The sequence below is a fragment of the Temnothorax curvispinosus genome, unplaced genomic scaffold (assembly GCF_003070985.1).
Source record: "Temnothorax curvispinosus isolate PA1 unplaced genomic scaffold, ASM307098v1 QBEX01016275.1, whole genome shotgun sequence".
NCBI classification, from domain to species: Eukaryota; Metazoa; Arthropoda; class Insecta; order Hymenoptera; family Formicidae; genus Temnothorax; species Temnothorax curvispinosus.
The window spans coordinates 63,049-83,444 of NW_020226055.1; the positions used below are offsets into that span (position 1 = coordinate 63,049).

Consider the following 20,396-nt stretch of genomic DNA (forward strand, 5'->3'; position numbering starts at 1 on the left):
TTAAAGTAAATGTAATGATAATTGTTGTTGAATTTTTGAACACGGTAGACTTTTGGATACCACAATCTTAAACGTTTTTATCGATAGCATCGTTGTTGTAGCGAGATTAGAGTAATGTGTTAAGTGTTGATCGTTTTTGCGAGCGCTGCGAACACATCGACGGCTACCCCAAAATTTTATTTTGTGCAACACTTCGCTCCGGATTATTAATTATTCTTCAATGGTGAACCACGCGCCTTGAATCTTTATCGGTGTCTTTTATCGATGTGTGACACTTTGATGGGATTATATATAATTACCTTTGTTTTACATATATATTATTAGGCGAATTTAAGATAGAGATAAGAAAATACAGTCTTCTCTTCGTTATTACACTGTAATATAATTGAAATTGAACAATACTCTGAAGGGTATAATAGTTACGAGCATAGTCGCGCGCGCGTATTAAGCACGACGTTGCAAATCATTAACAGTAGTTAAGGGAAATTATTGTTGCAAGGTGAGAAATATTGTACCGTTTTTGTTTGTACATTCAAATAAATTAATGTAGCACTTCTTCTATATAATTTATACATTCCAACATTACGCCAAACAAATGGCTGCTTGTAATAAAATCATGATCAGTTCACCATGGGAGAGTATATACGTTCGCTGCATTGCGAATTTTTCAATATACTCATAGTTAATCGACTACTAAATGGAAAGTAGGTTGCTTATTATCCAAATGATATACCAACGAAGATATTCATCGAGAGTAGCGATCGACACACCGCGATCGATATTCGCGACTTGGCGAAACGAAGTATCTGTTGCATTTAATACATCGCCGTGTTGCTGATATCCTCCTCTGTGAACCATTCGAGACTTTTGTATATCAATTTAATGCGCCGTCGTACACACAATTCACTTATCTTATCATGTAAAAATACATTATTGTTTCGAAACACACGAAACCTCTTTATAATTCCAACATCTCCTAACACGATTAACGGATTCATGTGTTTATTATATGTTCGCCTGAGAGCTTTACTTATCTCTCACAACAGTCAAGATGGTCGAGATTGTCCAATTGTCCAAAAAATTATTATTAAATAAAAAATTCATAATGACATTATACAAGGATGAAAGGAGAACGCGAAGTACACTATAATATTTAATAACAATATAGCTTAATGTTTTGTAATAATTAATACTAAATTTACTTATACGTGTTATAAAATTCTTCTTTTTGCTATATTGTACTGCTTCAATCGTTTTTATTTGGGTTGCATGTTTTATTTTATTTTTATAATGTACATACAAGTTTAATACACGTACAAGAATCTTAATAATTGCTAAACTGCAAAAATAACAAATTACATTTTTATTATGCAAAATTCATTACTGAGAAAGATTTAATTGTTACTTTTCGAATTTTTTTCTTGTTAATTTATGCCAAAAATAAATGACAACAAAGAAACAAAAATTTTTTGTAACTTTATGAAAACAAAAATAAGTACAAATTTGATATGTATAAAACGGTGTAATTATTATTATGTATAATTTTACGCATAAAATACGATAGAATAATATCAAGATAAAAGGAACATAATATTTTTTTGATTATCTTAATGCGAGCGATTAAGTGAGGCGTCGCACCGTGTAACAGCCGAGCCGACAACGTGCGTTCGTTATTAACAATGCAATTAAAGACAGAATAACTGAGCGGAAGCACACCATGACTCACGGAGGAGAGTGACGATTCAGCGAAAGAAAATGAGAGAGAAAGAGAGAGAGAGCGGCTGAAAGAAATCACACGAGCCGGACAAACACGGAGATATCAATACGGAAATCGCAAACGAAAAAAATGCCAGTCGTCGAATCCTCCGCCTGTCATCGGTACGTCACCATAAGTGCACGTCCGTAGCATTTCGCCGCATTATATTCGCCGACAGTCATGTTCTTTTCGCAAACGAATGATTCAGCGAACATCCTACGCCCGTTTGTAATCGAAGATACTTTTCGGTGAGCGAACGCGACGATGCACTATGCGAGATAGATGCGATTTCAATGATGATCATGCGTCATTAAACTGATTGCAATAACAGCATGTTATTTTCCTGGCAAATTACGTGGCGATAGCAAGAATATATTGCAGTTTACATTTACAGTTGAGAGTCAAAACGAACGTGTGAATATAATTGCACGATGTTTAATAACTAAATTATTAAAAAGAATATTGACAAATATGTTAAAATAACCAAATGTGCCTTCGCACATTTGTATTTTTATTCTCATGTACATACAAATTTGATATTACCGCTAATACCGCCTCAAAAGCTTACAAACATCAATATAAATCACTATCAATTGATATTACTGTTACGTGCGGATAATACAATACAAAATATTGTACTGATTATAACTCTCAAGGTGAACAGACTGAACAGAATTGTTATTTATAAAAATTATTTTTTCTCCCTGAAAAAAGTAATACGAAACTGCCAACATAATTCTAACCGTCATCACGGGCTCGTCGCACTAATTTTTCCATTGTGCATTCTTCTCTTATGCAATTAGAATTATCTACACGTCAAGTCACATACCCTTGTAAATTTATTCATAGCGTTACGTGAAGCCTCTCTGACCGATCGTTATTACTTCCTCGTATACATCCAATTTATTGGCCGCGTATAATTGACCGACTCGTGAAATACATGCTGGCAAGCAACGTATCACGCCTGCTTCTCAGCAATTCGAAGGCAGCGCAAAGTTCGCTTGAATTTATGCATGGCCTGATAGAAATTCATCGCGCATCAAGGTTGAGATTCAAACTCTTGTTTCATTCATCCTGCAGGATCATCAAAACGAAACGATGGAATATGGACCCCCGGGAAATATTCAGATCTCTTTGGCAAATGGGAACATCATGAAGATTCCACTGGCGAGTATCAATATCAGCGAGGAGGTGAACAAAACTGGTATCTGGCAACAAGTCAACGAGTGCAATGAAAAAACGAAACAGTCAAAGTCACTAATCAAGTAAGTATTGAATTTTCAACAATTTTCTGCATTTTTGCAGAAATTATATGTATAAAAATAAGACATACAAATGGAATAATTGAAATTGTTGATTAAATACAACAAATTTGCCAGTAACTTCCGATTGATAAAATTAACATAGTCATTTTTTAATAACTTTTTACGATTATTAATTTTATCATTTGACAATTATAGTGCTATCTTCCTATTTATATCTATTTTATTTTATTTGTAATAATAATAAATACTTTTTACATAACATTGTGTATCTTATATATTTTTTACGTATTATTTTTGTATTTTATTATATTTTTATATTTATTATATTTTTATATATTTATATATCTGATTTTTCTAAAGTACATGAAGGAATTTTTTACAAGAAAGCTTCTTCAAGACTGGTGATTCATCAGTGATGGAACAACCTTACTTATGTATTTATAGAAGCTCATCGCAAATTCCGTTCATGTAAAGTATTGTGATTGTATAGAATCAAAACGTTACGACGACTGGAAACAAATAGACAATCGTTAAACTATAATCAAACGTTCCTTAGTCAATTTAGTTGAAGAACTTGAGCATAATTTAAAATCAACGTGATTAATTACAATAGTAGCATGATTAGACATTTGTTGGGACATTTGTAGAATTTAGCTTTCTAACATAGAATCCAATATTATTTTAATAATAAATTAATATTATAATATTATATATTACTAAATTGTAATAAAGTAATTTCAAGCACGTATTAAAAACACGGCCAGTTTTGTTCACTAGCCTTATCCTCTTGTGTTTAATTATGAAAACTTGGTAATGTTTACTATTACATATTAATATTGTAAACTTTCTTATAAAATATAAAAGACTAAAACGTAAAAAAAATATTCTATTATTAAAATTTTGTTAAAATTTTTTTAATAATTACTACAATATTGATAGTTTTCGAATAAAAAGAGAAAAGATTAATGTGAATATCAACTTCTAATTGATATTGTCTAGTTTTTAAAACTGATTAAGTTTGTAATTGTCTAACGCAGTGTGGGAAAGCAAAAAAAGCATCCGAAGAAGGATAACTCGTTGCTGGCGGACGAGACGACGAGGCTGACGACGATGACCGAAGAGGACGAGGATGACAGTGGGATCTCGATCAAGGTGACACACGTAAATGATTCTAAATTCTAACTACCATCACCATCACCAAAAAAACCGACAATTTATATGGCAAGTCACACAGCAAGAGCACCAATATACCGGCATGCAACATATCCCATGCACCGCTGCTGTGAGTAAACTTACAAACGAGGATAGCATGACAATCCTCGTCGACTTGACGTAAAAAGCAAATGACGCGGACGACTTATAGAAAACATGGATTTTCGTAGACGAGAATTATGCTCTTAGGTATTACGTAACGACGGCGATAACAGCATTTAAGTATATTAAATACACGAAAGTATTAAAAATACACATTAAGTATACAAAATATTAATTCACGATTACACAGAATTTCGTGGCAATTTTTATTGCAAGTTTTTATTTTACTACAAATTTACAAATGGTAAATACTATTGTAATTATGCGAAGTATTCGAGAAGATATAAGAAAGAAATACTTTTTTAGTTTATTATTGTTATAAGAATCTGTCTGTTATGATTAATCACGTCTTTTTCTTCACATAGCAATGTAATCGTCTATGAGACTCAACTTTGCAACTCTTGCTTATGTTCTTAGAAATGCTACGTACGTAGCTCGTGGTTAATGTAAACTTAAACAACGAAATAATTAAACGACCTGAGAAAAGACGTTACATATAGTAAGGTCTAATTCAATTCATCTATTTACTTTTCGTCTTTGTATTACTTATTCTCCTGTTTCAAGTGACTAACTTTTTAAAATATAGGTAAATATGCATAAAAGGTCGAACCTTACCGATGACCTTGACCTTGACATATGTTGTCAAGGTCACCCTCCTGAGTGACCTTCAGAAGGTTTTAGCCGGCGGTCATTGTTCATTAAAAAGTTATAAACAAAAAAAGGTTAAAAAATATAACAGTTATTTTAAGTACTAATAGACATAAATAATAATTGATATTTATGTGGAAATAGTATATATATGAACGAAGGAAAATTATTTAAAGCAGTGAATTGTTGATATATTGAAAGGAAAGTTATTTAAAGTAGAGAATAGAGAGTATGTACTTTTAAAGCGCGTCAACTAACCTATGTAGGTAAGTGACGCGCTTTAAAAGTATTTAAGTGTTTAAAGCGCGTCAACTAATCTATGTAGACGCGACGTCACTAATCTATACGCCGAAGACGTGTCCTAAAATCAGTGAGGAGGCCCTCCCCCGCCTATTTGTGTACTGTTTATACACATGTGTATAATACATGTATATAGTACATGTGTATAAACAGTACACACATAGGCGACGGAGGGGCTCCGCCGCAGGCTTCCCCCGCATAATAAAACTAAACAAACTCCCAGCGTGATACCTAACTGCTTGAATCATCTGTGTGAATATTTGTATCGATATACAATAAAAAAGCTTGTAAAGCGCGAACCCATGTGACAACTCGTCTCGCGTGAAAAGTGTATGTGTGAACTATTTCGACGTATATATTAATCATTTGTCTTCCAATACTCAAAATAGCTGCCATATTTTTCAACCTTTTTTTGTTTATAACTTTTTAATAAACAATGACCGCCGGCTAAAATCTTCTAAAGGTCACTCAGGAGGGTGACCTTGACAACATATGTCAAGGTCAAGATCATCGGTGAGGTTCGACTTTTTATGCATATTTACCAAAATATATTGTATGTGATTTTTCACAGTGATAAAAGTAATAACTATGCATCTTAAATAATTGGAAAAATGTGAAGTATAATATACAAATTTACGAAAAAACAGGACTGATACAATGTTTTTTTATTTCGTAAAATAATGAGCTTTGTGTAAAATGAGATGGAAATATCTAATTGCATGTTTCTTTTTTGCTTTTAATATTAGTTACTTTTTACCGTTGCATGAGCATTAAAAATTTACCTTTTTTTGTTGTATTAATTGATAAGATGCATAGCATATATTAAAAATATATTAAATTATTTAAAAAATTGTTATTAAGATTAGTCAATAATAGGATGTAATTCTACACATAAATAAAAAAAATGATGTCATCTTAAGTCACCATGAAAGATGACACAAGCACATAAAAAAAAATTGGTTGGTCGCTAGACTACACCACCATACCTATATGTTTTTGGGATCGCTGAATCCAAATCCGTTGTCCGTTTTACCCCATCACGTCAGGTTTCGTCCCTAACCTCAAAAAATATCTCAGAATCGCTAAAACGGTTCTTTTCATGTTAAGAAATAAAGCATGACCACCATATTTATGTTTTCGGGATCGCTGAATCCAAATCTGTTGTCCGTTTTACTCCATCACGTCAGGTTTCGTCTCTAACCTCAAAAAATATCTCAGGATCGCTAAAACGGTTCTTTTCATGTTGAGAAATAAAGCTACCATATTTATATGTTTTTGGGATCGCTAAATCCGAATCCGTTGTCTAAACGCCATCACGTCACTATTTGCCCCTAACCTAAAAAAATACCTCAAAATTTTTTTACGTTTGACTCCCTTTTGTAACTTTAGTCTCTCTGAGTAATGGGTTTATTCCAAATAAACGAAAACTAATGAAGTATCCCATTTTCAAGTTTCAAGCTTCTTTACTAAATTCCCAGCAAACACAATGCAACATGTAACAGGTTAGTTGTAATTTTCTACTCAACAATATAAATACAATATAACACACCTGTTATATTTGGAATAAATCCATTACTCAAAGAGACTAAAGTTACAAAAGGGAGTCAGACGTAAAAGAATTTTGAGGTATTTTTTTTAGGTTAGGGGCAAATGGTGACGTGATGGCGTTTAGTAGGCAACGGATTTAGCGATCCCAAATATGGTAGTTATTTTATTTCTCAACATGAAAAGAACCGTTTTAGCGATTCTGAGATATTTTTTGAGGTTAGGAACGACCTGACATGATGGAGTAAAACGGACAACGGATTTGGATTCAGCGATCCCAAAAACATATAAATATGGTGGTCATGCTTTATTTCTCAACATGAAAAGAACCGTTTTAGCGATTCTGAAATATTTTTTTAGGTTAGGGACAAAACCTGACGTGATGGGGTAAAACGGACAACGGATTTGAATTCAGCGATCCCGAAAACATATAGGTATGGTGGTGTAGTCTAGCGAACAACCAACTTTTTTTTTTGGTGTGCCTGTGTGATTTTTGAAAGGTATAGCATATATATCTTTATCATATAGTGTACGTATGTTCTTTATAGAGAAGCGGGGGGTAACCACGGACATTATTGAAATTCAATACCGCGTATCTATGGCCATTGTTTAAACATTCTGCATATGTCGAGATACGCAAAAGGGCATATTAGAATGTTTAAACAATGGCCATAAATACGCGGTATATACTTGAATTTCAATAATGTCCGGGGGGCTATCTCCCGTTCCCCTACAGATATTTACTTAAATGTGTAATATATATACAATACATATATTGAATATAAAATATCTACAACAGAGGAGACCGAGGCAAACTCGATACAATTTTCTCAAAAACAATTTACAACATTTAATTAAAATTTTTAAGCGAATTCAATGGTACACATTTAAAGAGTGTTCCTTCAGGTTCAAAATTGCTTCAGGAAGTTTTGCTGTACGTCGCTTAGTTTTGCCCCCAGGAAAAGAAAAATGACGCAAAGACAAATTTTCAAATTAAAAAATGTCGGGGCAAACTCGACACTTCGTCTGATCGACACAATTTCATCTAAAACTTATTTTTTGTCTGAAAATAAAAATATATTGTTTATCGTGTATCTAGAAAGTACAAAAATTCGGAATTAAGTAAAACAATCATTGGAAATAATGAGGTAAAAAATGTTGAATTTTTACAATTATCATATCTAACCTTATGTCTAAAAAACAATTAATAAAGAAAAATTGCGATCGGACGTGCGCACACATTTGTCATGAGCTATACAGCTGCATGACAATCATTGTTTGTTATTAAGAGCTGACAAAACGATGTGGTGTCAACTTTGCCCCGGACGTCATTTTCCACTTTTGTCCAAAACCATAAAAATTTTTTAAATATGCAAAAACGAGTATCGAATTCGTATAAAGAAACAAACTTTTCACCATCAAAAACGCTTATGTCGCATTAAAAATTACACCATAACTCTGAATGCCACCAAATTCCGGTGACAATATTGGCACATAAAGACGCATTTACAGTTACGAAAGGCAAGTTTCTACGATATAGATTTAAATTGGCAAGAAGCCTGGTGTCAAGTTCGTCCTGATGTCGAGTTTGCCCCGGTCTCCCCTACTACTTCATGTTTATTAAATATATTGTTCTCATAAAATTATTATTTATAATAAAATAGAAAAAGATTATTATTTAAATAAAATAGAATGTTATAAAAAATAATGTTAAAGCATCTATATTTCTTTATAATTATATGACGTTTATTTGAATTTATATGAATTATAATTATGTAAGATTCTAAATCTTTAGATAATTTATGAAATTCTAATCAATAAACGCAATTCAATTTTTGATCTTGCTTTTTTTTAAAGAAAGCATATTAAAACAAATTTTAAAGACTAACTTGAAAAGAAATTAATAAATACTTCGATTCGATATTTCAGGTAGATTTAATACGATCCAAGGAAAGCATCAGTCCTTTAAAAGCAAATGGTACTACCTCAGCAGAAACTTCCGTTTAATAAGAAGACAACAGATGTAAACATATATTAATGAAGTACACAAGTTTTTTTAATCGATAGTTTCAAAACTTTCATCTTTACAGTTTTCATGCAATTTCTATTTTTATTTTACGAAATATCATTTAAACAACATAAAAGTCACAGATCATGCTATTTAATTTTCTGAAAACCTATATTCTTCTGCAAAGAATAATGTCCACTTCTATCATTTATCTATTATTTTTAATTGTATTATATTTGTACCATATTTGACAAACAATGTGCGTCACTCTTCGCGAGTACTCTGCAATTTATACTCAACTAAATGAGATCTACCATACATAGTCTCAATGTATTTGTACATAGAAACAATTCAACAAGATTCGCCAATAGTATCCAATTGTGATTTCATGAAACCTCATCTTTCATCTCCGATAAGATAATGTTGTTACAAAACAGTCTATTTTAGTAGTTATTCATTCAATAATAAATTCTACTTCGTTAATATTGTATGTGAATTGCAAGGAACAGCGAGAAACGAAAAGAGAAACGGAAGAAAGAAATTCCAAATAATTCGAAAAAATGTTTCGAAATAATAAAGGTAGTAGATACATGTTTTTACGTTTAAGTGAGTGTAACGACGGCAAGTAAAATATTAGGTGAAATTTAAAAAGATCTCCTATAGGGGAGAGTTGGATATTATCGAGCCGCTAAGAACTGAAGCGTATATCTAAGCTCAGAAATGCTTCAAAGAAACAAAATGTGCAGTTTTAGATAGGCAATTTATTTATCCATATATATCATAGCAATAATGTTGAAAGTTAAACACAAACTGAAATATTAACAATTTTTCAAAAAATGAGAAAACGCGGTATTACCGAACTGGTCTGATAATATCGTGCCTATAAAAATTACTCTGGCTTCAGCCAGTGACATGAAGTAGAACACAATAACAAAATGTTTTTTTTTTATATTTAAGCATTAATATTGTCTAGTAGGTATGTACCTAAATATAAAAATAAGTGAATGTGTTAACAAATAACGATCATTATAAATTCAAATCAAAACTTAAGCAACGATGTAAGGTGCTTTTCTGTAAGCACCTTACATTGTAAACTAAAAAGTCTTGGTAACTCTTAACACACAGTTATCGTTATACCTATTGTCTATGAATTGCAAAAACAACTTTAAAATTTTATCAGTCTCCAAAATTCAATCAGTCTCAAAATTTCAACTTTGGGCGCGAAATTATCAAACTTAATTATTTCACTTTACAACCTTAAAATATATAGAAAAAAAACGCGTGTTTCTAAAATCATTTTGGAACCTAATTTTATAGTGTTCAACCTATCAAATCCATCAAGTTTATTTCTCTAATGTAAATATTATGTTACTCACCTCTTATCGAAACTACCAGCAAAATTGCAACGAATAAGCAGAGAAGCTTCCAGAGCGCACTGTGTTTACATGGACGGCCGAAACGTATTGACGGCATTTGCGGGTGGGGTACTTATTTCGTGTTACTCTATGATATTAACATCATTGTAGGCGCGTAATATAAATAGTTATTGAGTTAAACAATGGCGCGGAATTGTCAACCGCGCGGTAATATCCAACTCTCCCCTACTGCTATGCATCTTCTTTAGAATGTTTAGATTGACAACATCTATTGACTTATGTCAATAAGACAAGTTTATGCTAGAGTCAATAAGAACATGTTTATGCTAGAAATTTGTGAAAAACGCACATTTTTCCAAATCGTGATGTGACACCGAACGAATATATACATGGCATTTATAAAACACGTGTGCGAACTGCAAAGTAATAAAATTCGAGTTTTCACAGAAAATTACTCTCGCGAGTTACTCAAGCTTCAACGCATTCAAATATTTGAATAATTAATACCGATAATTTACACTCTTATAGATATGTATGAAATAATATAATAGAAAAATAATAGAATAATAATATAATATCGCGCAGATGTTTAAATACCGTGAGCCAAATATCCGAATGTGTGCGCAATTGTAATTATTCGAATATTTGAGCATTGTCAGCTGTAATTTTAAGTTCATCGTATATGTCAAATTCTGATTTATACGAATCATAGAGAAATAAGCAAAGTCATACTCAATACAAGAATTGTGTTATCGTGCAATAATGTATGACTCTGCATGTAGCAATTAAATAGTTTGGGTAACTTTATAATCATACTATGTATGCCAAAGAAACCCCGCAATATGTAATGCGTATATCAATATTTCCTTCGAGGGATATCTTATACGTTATTGCCAGCAAGCGTTGCTAAATAGCGGTTGCGTATCAAGCAGGTAGCATATTTGACTAATATTATTTATTAAGAAAATTGCACTTTATAGGTATTTTTTATTTATTCTCTCTAATAATATTAATACGATATCTTGAGGGACAAAAACTGTAGGAGTTATTTTGTGTCCTAAGAACAGAAAAGAGGAGGAAATGTTATATGTATAGATAATTTTTTTTTATCCTCAAATGATAGAATAACATTAACTTTTCTGATTTCGAAAAATACTATTATCTTGAAAATTTTGCGAAAGCGGCCTTTTAACACAGATCTGTGGAACAATCTTCTTTGAAACATTCATTGCCTTTCGCTACCTGAAGATAATCAGAACCAACTTAAAAAAAAAAAAAATTCTTACTAATACTCTAATTTAGATAAAAGTTTATTTTGCTACAGAACTATGGAACAACCCTCTTTGAGGTTCATTCATGACATCGCCTCTCACTCGCTAGACATAATCGAGAAACTAACTTAAAAAAAGGTTTTTTATTCTAGTTTTCTTACTCTAGTTTAGATAACATTTATTCTCAAAGATACTTAAGAAATACGTGCATATTTCTGTAACTTCTTAAAATTCCGATCTGGCCAAAATCTTGAGCATTTTTCCAAACTCTATTATCATAACTTTTAAATATTTGGGCATTCCCAATTGCGACAATATTGAAATATTCTAATTATAGTAAAATTAATTTCTTTACTGCTAGATTTTTGACAAAAAGTTTACGTATTATAAAGATATACATGCGATGTGTTGAGTGATAAAAAAACAGTCCCTTGAAGGATATCGTTGTTGTTCGTAATTAAAGAAAGAAGATATAACCATCAGTCTGTATACAGCCTGCGATATTTAATAAATAATCATGTAACTCTTTGCGAGTTTACTAAATAACAATAAAGATATTCTATCGGATAATATAAATTATAAATAGTTGTTTGTTAATTAGGATTATTTAAATTTATTTAATAAAAATTCTATGCTATTCTTGAAAAGGAATTTCCAACTTTGCTTCTAGCAAAAAATAACTTACTAAATTATAATCCATTTTTTATATTAAAACTTACATAACATAATAGAGATAACTAACTTTGAAGCTTTCCGATCGAATATTTGCATTAACAAGTAACTGGCACGAATCAGTCCAGAATTTACTAAATAGGAAAATGAGCAAATCTTTTCTCCAACGATCTGCGATAGATCTATCGATAATGATAGATTTCAGTAAAAATTTCACTCCTTAAATTAGCTTTTTATCAAAATGCAGTCATTAATGGCATAAATATTCGTATAAAATTCCTAGAAAACTGAATAATTAGACGATATTCACGATATATTTTTTTATACGGCCATTTTGCTAACAGGTAGCTTGAGAAAACATGTTTTAAATAATGGAGAAAAAAAACGAAGAGATTACGTCTTGCAATATGTGTATTTAATTCATAGAAAGGCTCAAGAGAAGACCTACAGTTAAAACAATATGAAACATTTATATCACATTGGAAAGTATATATATATATATATATATATATATACCTACATATACTTTTAAGTCGTATATACTTTTAAGTAAATTTTTACGTCAAGAAAATGTGCCCTCGCGTATATAAATCACTTAAAATCATGCATAAAATATGTTTGTTAAGCGGAGGTTGCAATATCAACTCGATATATGGTGTAAGCCAGAGTATCGAGTCGTAATAGACAAATACGAAGGAGTGTAGAAAGCATGCCCCAATCTTAGGTGCAAAAATAAACGTGCAAATAGTAAAATTCATGGATATAATGTATAATATGAGAATAAAAAAAAGTATATGTGCTAATGCGTTTCAACGGTGATCTTCGACGCGTTAATTAAGGTGGTTCGGCCATCAGAGCATATGTCAAAGAAAAAAGTCTGAATTCAAAATATGTTATAAAGAAAACCTAAATACACTTAAATTTGCAATTTTGAGAAAATCTGACGTCTAGTTTTTGAGATATTAAATCTCAAAGTTGGCATTTTTAACATAGGTTTTATGGGAAATGAATTATATATAATATATAAATTGTACCTTATTCTTTTGGAAGCAAATCTCCTATTATCAAAATTGTTTGTTACCTTCCATTATTTTTCAACGTAAACACAATACATAATTTCACTCAAACACATGACACTGGCATAATAGCTGCCTACAGCGAAGAGATGTAATGTCGTGACATTTCTTTTGTACGAATGTCAACTAAAGTCAAATTTTAAACTGTTTACATTTATTAGTAGCTAAATTGATACCTAATCGAATGAAAAGGTACATTATAAAACCAGTAATTACACAAGTGTCTAGAATATATCCATAAAAATGGTTTTCCTTAAAAAAAATGTACGCCTTATATTGACTCATATACGGTACTAGCCAAACCACCTTAAGAGAGAAGCGTATATTCTCTCATTCGAAGATCACGGTTTCACGTGTATCGCAGCGAATTCACGATGGCGGATGGGCTATAATCGCCGACGTAGTATTAATTGGTTGTGATTAGGTAGAAAAGACCGCGTTTCGGAAACTAGTTTCCGAGCTGACAAGGAAAGTAGCTGATGCCTGTCATTATATCTTAAATCATACTGTGTTACTTTAAATAAATAATGTGGAATTAAAACTGAAAGATTTACTATTGTCTTTGCCATTATTACAACATACATCGCAAAACGTGGGATCTATGTTACAGCTGGGCTGCATCGAGAACATCGTCTTGTGCGAATTAATAGCTCTTGATGATTTCGTGCTTAACGACATGCCCGAAATATTTAAGAACCGGTGTAACAGAAAACATAATTTGTGCTATAAAAAAAAATTGATCTTTAAAATGCTTTCGTGAGAACAATAATGAACAACGAATAGCCTTAAAGAAAAAGAATTTACATTAAAAATCTTTACTAGAATTCCATTTCACCACTATGTTCCGTAATATCAAATGCTGTTTTTTAATTAATATAATGTATATTAAACAAATTAATTAACACATTTAATTTACATACAATACATATATATACATATATAAATATATATTAAAATTTTTGTTCTTTAATTCTGCAAATCAGAGTTGTTTGAATACATCAGAAAGTTATAATATAGGAAGTTACAGAGCTGCAATTGCATGACGATACCATTTCATTGATTTTTAAATATCAATTTAAGGAACATTGCGCTATACATTACGTCTGTTATTTTTGATATTTAATTTATTATTTTACTTTTAATAAATCTTTCTTTGTACAATTACAGTGCGGTTCTGATGAGCTGCCCATTTGAAATTGCATAAGTATCACCAAATACGTCGCCACCGTGCCAATCAGCTAATAATCAAAATTAAATGAATTAAGAAAACTTAACTTATATCAGATCCGTATGACATTCTAAATATTCTCACCGAATGAAGAAAACTGTTATCGAGCGCAAAGTATCCCTTAGCTGTGAACTGTACTTTGTGATGTAACAATTGAAGTGAAAATTGCTTGAGCTGCAACAGATCTATGATAAATGTCGTTACGTTGAGTACTGTCCATAAAAAAGTTTCATGTGACTTTGTGTCTTACCTCTGACTTTGACTCTTTACTGATCGTGCATTTTAAAAGGCTATGTATTATTTTGCCCATTTTCCCTATCTAAAATAAATTTATAATTAGAACAATGCTGCACAATTTTGTAAAACATTTTAATATACATGGGATTTTATTTGCTAATAAAAAAATGTCTCTCAATTAAAACAATTCGATTAAAATACGATCAAAATCTAGCTTATTATTATACCGATTATCCTACCTCGTTTAAAGTCTTGGTGATTCTGTTGGTGAGGAGAGAAATGGGATAAATAAGAAATATTAACCAGATGATAGTGTTACTAAGAATCATAAACTTTAAGATATCACCGGTTAGAGCTGGCGCGAGAAGATAATAGCCAATAGATATGAGTCTCACAAAAAGAAAAGTAACGCCGAACAATACGGGCAGTGAATAGAAATCCGACACGTCCTCGGAGATCTCGCAAAGATGACAGTGCATATCTCGTAACTGCAGCAGTTGATGAACTGTGGAATTGCTGAATACAACACAACGCGTTTGATAGAAAGACTGTGGTTGAGGATCAGGTGTGCCGACTCCGGTGAGGCTCTCTATCGCTTGATTCACATCGGCAAAATCCGCTTGAATGATCGTAACCAACAGGAAGTACTGTATCAACAGCCAACCCACGTGAAGAGTCGGTAGAATGCCCGTCAGCCAGCCGATCGGGCCAACGTGAAAGGCTAGGGTCTCAGTGGTCAGAAGAAGAATCAGTAAGCAAACCTTCAAGACGCAGACGATGGTCACGGCATAGAAGATACGCTGTCGACGCAACGGACGATACAAAAGATACAGACGATCCATTTCGTGCTTGACGTCCATTAATTGATTGACAATCTGCACCAAGGATTTCTGATCGATGCAGTAAGACAGTAAAATCGCGCAGATCACCAGGGAGCCAAGTATAGCTTGCAGAACCTCGAGGGTTACAGTTAAGTTTGACTTATTCTCATATTGTACAGTGAGAATGAACGGTATCGACAAATAGTTCGAAGCGATTATTAAGCAACTTAATACGACATTGTAAACGATCCCAAATTTGGAGTAATAAAATGCGCACGATGGTCTCTTTCTCCGCCTGACGATATGATGGGCAAATGTGGCGAGACCAATGATCTTGAAAAATATTATCGGCATTCTAAGCATCCAAAAGGAATCCTGATGTGTCTCTGATTTTATTTTGATCATTTTCCGTTTATTAATTTCTTCCGTAATGACGTTCTTTTTATTGAAATTGTCGATTTTGCAGGCATCCATGAAGATTAAATTGAACTGTTACCGAACAGTTAACGAACTGTTGCCCACTGGTAGTAGCAAGCACGTTAAGGCCTTGAGCGGTAGCAAATTAAGAACCTGCTGCAGACTGACAGTCTGTTGAGCTGAACTTCCGTTATTTCCGCCATTATTAGCCGCACCCCGATGAAGGGGTGATAAAATAGGTGCACCCTGTTTATCACTCATTGCACGTTACAGCATATAATGTAATCACAAATTACCGCGAGGTAGGTGCGCCATCCACGGGAATGAACGTCACGCCCGTGTCCCTCGTGGGTCGACTCGCAATTGGGTACCTCATGCACGTAATATACGGCGCATGAGTTATATTTAATATTTTACAATGCATCGTCACACCGCACGCCCATTGCAAGAACACACTTCTAAACATGGCGACGGCTGCGAGACGAGTTTCGGCCATGAAGATTAAATTCTCAACCGAACCAAAGTCATTCGTGCAACAATTATATTCTTCCATAAAAAACTTAAGTTAATATCTATTTTTCTTTTTCATTATATTTCGTCGATTTATGCGTATTCACATACATTGGTTCATAATGATTCATAAATATCTTCTACATTTTAATTCGGTTTTTTCGATACAATGTTTTCTTTTCTGACAAGACATTCTTAAAGATTTTTTAAATTTATACACTTTAAGGGCCGGTTGTGTGTGTATTCCAACCTGTTGGTAAGATAACTAATAGTTAAATCATATGTCTATCTTTGTCTAATGTAAAGGATAAACAAAGACATATATATGATTTAACTATTATTAGTTAGTTTACCAACAGGTTGGAACAATCGGGCATAAGTCTTGTCAAAACGTTTTAAGCTTGCATCATTTATAATTCATAATTTGAGAAGTGTCCGTTTTTTTATTTTATCGATACTTATCTTTCCAGTTGCTCTGAATCCAAATTGATTGGGATCTTTTGAACGTCATATTACGACCAATTGCAAGTCTGGTAAATCTACAATTTACGTGCACTCGAGTCTAGATTACGCTTTTTACACTGTGAAGTGACACTGATCATACGCAGTGATGCTTCCGCGCAAGTGCCTTTCTCGCAAGCATCATATATGCAAAATTAAATATTAAGTTTGTAAAAGTCATAAAAGTGTAATAAAAAGCATAAAGTCGACACTTCAGTACTATATCAACCGACACGGATCTCGCGATGAAAATAGTAAATTGCGTGTGTTACGTATTGTTAGTGACATCCACTAACTGACATGGGTACGATAAGAATACGGAATAAGTTTTCCATGTTTTCTCTAAGTGTAACGTTAGTTAAATTATCGCACTAATTAATAAACTCAAAATAACAGTTCCGCACAACTGCATTATATAGTCCACAATGTCAACATTATGTTATCATTATGTGGTACAAGTTCTTATGAATTATGTAAAAATATTTCAGCATCAAATATCTAAGTTCTTCCGCTTCAGGGGAAGTTCCCATTAAAATAATAAAACTATATATTTTTATGCACGTTTTCCTGCATAAAATATTTCTTTTATCGTCAAAGAAAACTTTACCTTGTGATTTATCTGTCTAAAGTCATCTGTAAAAGTTATCATAAAACTTAAAAATCTTTCGTATATAATTTACATTGTTAATTTACATAGAATCTTTAAAAAAATTAGATGTTTTTTTCTAATTTAATTTATAGCTAATTAGTTTTTTTCACTATTATATTAAATATATTTTTTTCATTTATATTTATGATTTAAATAGAAGCATTTTTTAGGTATTTATGTTTTTCTTGTAGAATAATTTTATAACTAATGTCCATCTAAAGTTTCTAGACTATCCATCAAATCTATAATTACTTATCAAATTATACATTGTAGCAAGATACACTCGAGTTCAGATTATATACTTATCTATTCTACATCAGTATCTGCTTAATGTGCAAGTTCATTACACATATTAAATCAAACATTTGCATCAGACCTTCCCGGTAATGTCAATTTTGCTGCGCATGTACTTGGAGTGAGATACACTACTGTGTCTCTTGACTACTGTGTTTCTTTAACAATATTTCAGCTTTTAAATGTTTGAGACATTATAAGCTACACTACTAGTTCCGTCAACTCTGAATTCATCGTACTGTAACAAAGTTATTAACTATGTTACAAATTATTTGTATTAATCAATGAAACGTCTGAAAGTCCATTATTTATCCATTCTTAAGAAAGACATATATATATATATATATATATATATATATATATAGCTGATACTTTCGTCCAATTGTTAGTGTTTCTCGAAAATCATTGAGGTTTACAAATCGATAGCCAGAAATTCGCGTTTTTCATTGTTGTACATTAGTTAATAATTTGATAATAATGTTTATTATTAAATATATATCTAAACTGCCTAAACAACTTTTAATAAGTGCAGAATTTTACATCTTCAATAAAAATAAAATTAAAAATAAAATTGAAATAACTGCCTATTAGTATTTTTTTCTCCAAATTTTATGTAGAATAAATTTTAATATTACATTTTAATATTAATAATAACATTTTACCTTTAGTATTGTGAAAGATTAAACTTTACAATTTAGTACTATCACGTGTTGAGATTCATTATGCGGACACCAATGTTAACCGCTTATGTGTTATTAATTCAATATTTTCAACAAAAATTAAAAATATAGATAATTTTTACTATAATAATTGTTATAATCGATTCCATAATTATTGTATAGACGAAAAGTCAAAAGACAATTCTAATGTACACAAACTTATGTTAACATTTACTGCTAAGTAGTAGGGGAGACCGGGGCTAAACCGTCAGTTTTTTTTCGGTGCCGATTTTTAACAACAAAATAAATAATTTTAGTTAAATGTGGTATACCACTGTAAAGAGTGAACCTTTAGCTACAAAATTTATATAGGAAATTTTTGTCTACGTCGCTTTGTTTAACCGGTATAGAGCAAAAACGACAACGGTGGAAAAATTGAAATCTCAAAAATGCCGGGGTAATCCTGAAAAATAATAGGATACATTTTAATAATTGTTTTTTAATAAAAAAATATAAAAATTTATTTAAAATTTTTATGCAAAACATTATTAAAAAATATTTACGAGGGTTCCTTTTTCCGCAGAAGTCACTCGCCCGACTTGTTTCACTCCTCGACGTCCGATGACTCTATTCGGTGTCTGAACGGTTGTAATTCCCGTCTCATCCATATTCCATATGCAGTGAGCCTGGAAATGCCCGAAAATGCCTTGGAAATGCAGCCGGACTGCTTACTGACGGATTAGCCCCAAACACAAGTTTCAGGTTTGATCGCCCACGCAATATTAGACATCAACGATAATGAAAAAGTTACACTGGATTCGTGTTCAGCATGCATTACTCTTTATAATCACGTACTTCGAGATTTGGAGAGCAAATATTATTGCAGATATTACAAAATTTCCACGCGCAGAAAATGTAACTTTCACCTTCCGAAAACACGTTTGCCCTCGTAAAAATCATAACACGGCAGGTAACCTGCCGAAACTCCGTTGGTTACATGGGTACCATAAGCAACGTTTACAATGTTAATAGCGAGTTCGCACAATATACAGGTTCCGAGATATTTGATTTGACGATTCAACCCCGTTGACGTTTTAGTCCCGGTCTCCCCTACATAATAACAATTATGTTTAACTTATTTTGTTAAATTAATATAAAATAAGAAAATAGGATTTAAATGGTCTATTTTCATATAATCATGTTCTATATTATCTTATTTCATGTATAACAGTTTTTCTTACTGACGCATGCATTTAGTGCTTTTCTTATTAAAAAAAAATAATATTGTACAAAAAATAATAATAATAATACAAAAAAAAAAATAATTTTTAAATAACACATTTTACAGGAATATGTGCCCATAATTGTATATGGAAGTAGCTAGATGATTATTGTAAGAACTGCGAAAATAATGATATTGGAGTGTAAAAATCAGTAACAAAACGTTTAATGATATTTGCAGCAACTTTAATAACGATCTCTAATACACAATTTTATTCCACTTCGTATATCCGCTTTACATATCCTACAAATTACATAATTTATTAATTGCCATAATTAATGCACTCTTATTAGTTTACTAATTACACATATTATAGAGAATGAACTTTAACGTATTAATAACAATTAATTTTATGAAGGAGGATGTGTGAGAGTCATCGATTTTTGTCCAGCCGGCAAGTGTTTGTATGTTTTTTTTTTGTAGTTTTTAGGCTGCAGAATTATGATTTTTTATGATTAGTATAAGCCAATTTAATATTTAGATCAAATGTAATAGAGAATTTTGGACTAATGATTGTGGTACACAAATTTCTGAAAAAATGTAAAATATAAATGAAAGTGTAATATG

At 31.8% G+C, this 20,396-nt stretch overlaps 2 protein-coding genes across 17 annotated transcripts in view; one reads left to right on the forward strand and one right to left on the reverse strand.

Annotated features, from left to right (window-relative positions):
* Positions 1-12,011, forward strand: part of LOC112466493 (sodium-driven chloride bicarbonate exchanger) — a 60,564-nt gene extending 48,553 nt beyond the window's left edge. For 11 of the 16 annotated variants that reach the window (XM_025034595.1, XM_025034597.1, XM_025034609.1 and 8 more), the window contains 3 exons: positions 2,837-3,021; positions 4,059-4,173; positions 8,758-12,011. In XM_025034595.1, coding sequence (XP_024890363.1) covers positions 2,837-3,021; positions 4,059-4,173; positions 8,758-8,835 — 378 coding nt within the window. In that variant the 3' untranslated portion in view covers positions 8,836-12,011. Of the gene's footprint in view, positions 1-2,836; positions 3,022-3,381; positions 3,677-4,058; positions 4,304-8,757 lie in introns of those variants that run through there. The other 5 variants (XR_003042150.1, XR_003042151.1, XM_025034602.1 and 2 more) reach the window with 3 other exon arrangements.
* Positions 12,012-14,227: 2,216 nt separating this feature from the next.
* On the reverse strand, positions 14,228-16,539 carry LOC112466492 (putative gustatory receptor 28a). The gene is made up of 4 exons (XM_025034593.1): positions 14,936-16,539; positions 14,710-14,778; positions 14,544-14,633; positions 14,228-14,469 (listed from the first exon to the last, which is right to left on the reverse strand). The coding sequence occupies exons 1-4, from the start codon at positions 15,989-15,991 to the stop codon at positions 14,359-14,361; spliced, it is 1,326 nt and encodes a 441-aa protein (XP_024890361.1). The 5' UTR covers positions 15,992-16,539; the 3' UTR covers positions 14,228-14,358.
* Positions 16,540-20,396: the final 3,857 nt, after the last annotated feature.